Source organism: Manihot esculenta, chromosome 1, assembly GCF_001659605.2.
Source record: "Manihot esculenta cultivar AM560-2 chromosome 1, M.esculenta_v8, whole genome shotgun sequence".
NCBI lineage: Eukaryota > Viridiplantae > Streptophyta > Magnoliopsida > Malpighiales > Euphorbiaceae > Manihot > Manihot esculenta.
Genome location: NC_035161.2, coordinates 3,642,560 through 3,647,613, shown reverse-complemented (window position 1 = coordinate 3,647,613; position 5,054 = coordinate 3,642,560). Strand labels below are relative to the sequence as shown.

The window sequence follows — 5,054 nt, the reverse complement described above, 5'->3', positions numbered from 1 at the left end:
CATATTCATATCCAGTGTATCAATCTGAAAAAGAGATCCAAACAATTTGTGAATATATAGTTTTGGCGTGATCTCAATTAGTCCCTCAATCATAAATCAGTGGCTCTTATTAATAACTATGGTTTGGATAATTTTTTTTAACTGAATATAAAAATAACAAATTAAAAAAATTTAGAGCATAATTTTTTATATCTAAAACATGGAACAGCAAAATATTTCTTTTAATTTTCTTTAAAATTCCAATAAAAGATAAATACAAATGAATTATGTTTGAGGGTAATAAAAAGAATATATTATGTATATACTATTTGTTTGTCCATTATTTAATGCTTTTAAAAGTTGTTTCAACCAGTTAAACTCAAATTTATAATAATTTGTGAGTTTCTTTTTAAATGTCCCATGTATTTGTATGCTCAAACAGATTTAGAATTTATTTAGTTTGACAGTTTGATTACAGTTAATAATTGATAATTAATAGTTGTTATTGTTATTGATGTAATTATCAAATTATTCGTTTTTACTATTAAATATATTTAAAAATTATTATTATCATTATTATTATTATTTAATTTTTTTAATTTTTATCAATAATTTTATAATAATAATAATTTATTTTCATTTTATTTTAACTAAAATTATTATCAATCGATTTTTTTTAATCTGTTTAATATATTACTTTTAAAACTACTGTTAAAAAAATAACATTATTAAATATATTAATTATAAAATATTAAAAAATGATTTAAAATAATACTTAATATAATTCTGTTTGAAAATATTAAAAATAATAAATAATTTTTTAGAATATTTTTTAATTATTCTTTTAATTTTCAAGTATAATGCTAATTTATTTTTTTTTCTAAATTATATTAATATTTAAAATAAATTTTAAAAAATTAATAAAATAAATAATTTATCAAAAAATTAATTTTACCCTAAAATTTATTGATTTGACGTACTAAATATTAATGTGACAATTTTATTAATTTTTAACGGCACAAATTACTACAATACAATTAAAATAATTTTTAAAAATTAAATTTTACAATAAAGTTAAAAATAAAGACGTTTTTTTGCCATTAATTCTTTTTAAAATAATAACAAATTAATAAATTCCCTAATTAAAAATCTAGAAGTTAGATAATAATTCTCCCTTCTATATTAAAAAAAAAAAGGTGATGTAATAGGAGGGCAAATTGGACATGTTGAAGCAAAGAAATGGACAAATTTTGAACAAGAAGGAAAGAGGACACATACATTATCAAAGCTATAGAAAGCACTCACTCACCACTTTTAATTTTCAAGGAGACTCAATTTTTGGAGCAACTACAAGAAAATGCCATGCTCTAAAGAAACTCTCTTCTGGGTTTTCTACAATGTCTCAAGCTCCTCCCTTCTCCTCCTCCTCTTCCTCTACTTTTCCTCCACTTTGCTCCTCAAGCTCCTCAACTTCATTGGAAGCTACCCAATAATCCAAAGGTCTGATTCTAACTCCTTTTACTTTCTCCCTTGGATTTGTTTCTTTTCTCGGAGTTTGCTAACTCTTTATTCTTTTTCTTGGTTGCAGAAATCAAAATGAATATGAGTATAATTTTTTCTCTGATGAAGAGGAAGATGTAGATACTGAAACGTACTATTATACAGAGTCTAGAGAAAAAGATCACCTTGTGGCTGATGTAATTCATGGAGGTGAATCGCTTGTGTTTTTGTCTAACCGAAGTGTTACTCAGAGAACCCAAAATCATGTTCAAGAATTTGTGAACTCACGACAGTCCCTAGAAGACGAAGATGATGATAATGATGATGATGAAGACGATTCTGATAGTGATGAACAGTTCTCTATTCTTGCGTCAGCAGGTTCAGAAGCTAAACATAATGATTCTGATCCTATGGTTGAAGAAGCAGAAGACATGACAGCGAGAGATGCTGATTCAGTTCAAGATTCTGGTCCGGAACATGGCGGCCCCACCTCACCGTTCACCACATACCGACAGAAAAATAGTTTGGTGGACAGTGACGAAAACTATGGTGGTATTTGCATCACAATATGCTTGTCTCTAGTTTGCAGTACTATGTTTTTTTACTGATCGTTCCTGATATTGCTTATGCTGAAACTTGCAGAAGATTACATTAATCAAGGAATACAAAATAAGAAGAAGATGGATCAGAATTTGCATGGGGATGAAAAGGCTTTCATTTTTGCTGCAACCCAGATGGAATCCAAGAAACTTCAAGTTCGAGAAAAGGATGATGAGGAGATATTTGGTGATTCATGCACTGTGGGTTCAACATCTAAGAGCTCTTCTGAATGGAGAAGCTCAATTAAGGATTCAGGGACTGAAGATCCATTTTCTTCTTCTTCAAGAAGAAGTTGCCCCAAGTGGGAATCTTATACAGTGTTTCAAAAGTACGATGAAGAGATGATGTTCCTGGATAGAGTTAGTGCTCAAAAGCTTCATGAAACAGGTAACCATAGCAACTTTATATTATCTTTTTTCTCTTTTAATGACATTATTGATCTATATTACCCATTTGCAGAATCACTTAAGTCTATTCAAGTGAATCCAAGATCAATTTCAGATAGGATTGTTCATAAGATAGCAACTATGAACAAGAAAAAATCTTCAGATTTTCGTCAAAACCCTTATCATGAACTTGAAGCTGCATATGTAGCTCAGATTTGCTTGACATGGGAAGCTCTTAATTGGAACTACAAGAACTTCAATTCTAAGAGAGCTTCAAAGAAAGATTTTGATCCTGGCTGTCCAGGGCATATTGCCCAGCAGTTTCAGCAATTCCAAGTTCTCTTACAGCGTTACGTAGAAAATGAGCCTTATGAACAAGGCCGGAGACCTGAAGTGTATGCCAGGATGAGACTTTTGGCTCCAAAGCTACTTCTAGTCCCAGAGTACCGAGGTATGCAAATTGAGAAAAACTTACTTAGATTCGGTTCACTACTTAAGACACAAATCCTGTGGATCCATATAATTTTTATACAGAGGAAATCACATGTTTATATCTTGTATTCATGGTGGACCGAATTTACTCAAATTAATCCCATTTTTTAAATTTGAAAACTAAATTATTAATTTCTTAGTCCTTCTTCTAGGATCCTATCTACAGAATTAGAGGGTCCAGAAATTAATTTGGATCCACATGTCTATGCTTTTCAGATTATGAACAGAGCACTAGCATTATTTTACCATTTTTATTAGCTTTTCTTTATTCTTTCCAAATGTAGGGTCTTCATTTCTTTAATTGGTTTCTTTTCCAAGAGAGGGGAGGGGAAGGCTGGTCTCTAACTATATACATTACAAAGTAAACACTCAATTACTATACTTTTGACTTGTTTTAAAATCATGGGGTTGATGGGTACGGCCAATACAAGCTCGAGCTCATATGAAAATAAGCTCAATAATTGTTAGACTGAATATTTATATCTAGATTTTTCTATTCATCGTACACATTTTAATTAATGATACAAAAATATTAATATAAATATTTGATTTAATTGTCGTTAAGCTCATTTTTATATAAAATAAAGTTTATGATGCATCATTGTTTAGTTGGCTTTTTGATTGTTTGCTTACTTATATACATGAAAAAGATTCAGAAGATGATCCAAACGAGGATGGTTTTGGCTCAAGAATTTCATCAGCTGCATTTCTAATGATAATGGAAGACGGAATCCGAAGTTTCATGGATTTTCTCAAGCTTGATAAGCAGAAACCGGGACAGATTCTAACATCTTTCTTTAAAAGAAACAGAAGAGGAACAGTTGATCCTGCTCTTCTCCAACTAATGAAGAAAGTAAACAAAAAAGTAAGCTCTCTCTCTCTCCCTATATATATATATAAGAAATTCTAAAAATAACTGCAAAAATTGCTACAAAAATTATATTATAATTCTGAATTACTTTTCCCTATATATTGTGATGTGTAGAAGAAAATGAAGCTTAAAGATCTCCGGCGAGCTCGAAAATGCATAAGGAAAAAGAAGTTGAAGGTAGAGGAAGAGATGGAAATATTAATGGGATTAATAGATTTGAAAGTGGTGTCAAGAGTATTGAGAATGAGTGATATAAGTGAAGAACAATTGCATTGGTGTGAAGAGAAGATGAGCAAAGTGAGAGTTTTAGATGGGAAACTTCAAAGAGATTCCTTACCACTTTTCTTCCCAGCACATTGACTCAAAGACCCACCAAGCTGTTCATGTTATTGCTTGATGACTAGATCATGGATAACAAAATTGAATATCCTAGCTAGCTAGACATCCTCTTTTGTAAAATCTGTAAAAAAAAAATTATAAATATAGAGGGTAGTGGGACCTACAAATCAAAGTGAGTTCATGTGGGTGACATGGAATTTGGAGATATGGAATCCATTGATGAAGAGTAAAGAAAGAGATGTGTAGTGTTGATGAACAATGAAAGTGAAAGAGCAAAGACAAAGAAAGGAACATTGCATGTAGAATTTGAGATAGAGACAATTGGGTAGCTTTAATTTTTCACTTTAGCTTTTTTTAGTTAGGGTTTATCTATAAGGGATTTTTTTATTTTTTATTTAGCTGAATCAAAAGAAGAGAAAAAAGATGAATAGCACATGATACACATAAAGAGGATATCTAGGGTTTTATACTGTGGGGTTTGAAGAAGAAAAAAAATGAATAAATCAACATTGAATTGATAATTTATTAATTTATTTTTATAAAAAGCAAATCTTGTTTCTGTATCTTTGTTTGGATTACTTTTTTAAGAAAAGCATCAAATTAATAAAAATATTATTAACCACTGTGTTAATGTGATATCAATTATTCTTTTTATATTTGTTTTTTCCCTTCATATATATCAGACTACTATTTAGTCTCTTTATCGGTTTATTAAGAATTATTCCACGTTTAAAATATTTTTAATGAATATTAACCATTGTGTTAATGTTATATCAATTATTTCATCCACGGTACGCAGTATTTGATTTAAATCAAAAAAATTAATCGAATTAAATTAATTTAAAAATTCAGTTTGATTTTTTATTTATTTCAGTTCGATATAATTT

At 29.4% G+C, this 5,054-nt stretch overlaps 1 protein-coding gene across 3 annotated transcripts; it reads left to right on the top strand.

Moving 5' to 3' along the window:
- Window positions 1-1,252: 1,252 nt before the first annotated feature.
- LOC110619602 lies at window positions 1,253-4,566 on the top strand. Of its 3 annotated transcripts, none has more exons than XM_043953834.1 (6): window positions 1,253-1,479; window positions 1,568-2,031; window positions 2,122-2,466; window positions 2,539-2,916; window positions 3,614-3,822; window positions 3,943-4,566. In XM_043953834.1, the coding sequence occupies exons 1-6, from the start codon at window positions 1,337-1,339 to the stop codon at window positions 4,186-4,188; spliced, it is 1,785 nt and encodes a 594-aa protein (XP_043809769.1). In that variant the 5' UTR covers window positions 1,253-1,336; the 3' UTR covers window positions 4,189-4,566. The 3 variants fall into 3 exon arrangements, with proteins under 3 accessions (XP_043809769.1, XP_021618815.1, XP_021618807.1); XM_021763123.2 differs by having other exon boundaries at window positions 1,256-1,479; window positions 1,568-2,028; window positions 3,608-3,822; XM_021763115.2 differs by having other exon boundaries at window positions 1,256-1,479; window positions 3,608-3,822.
- Window positions 4,567-5,054: the final 488 nt, after the last annotated feature.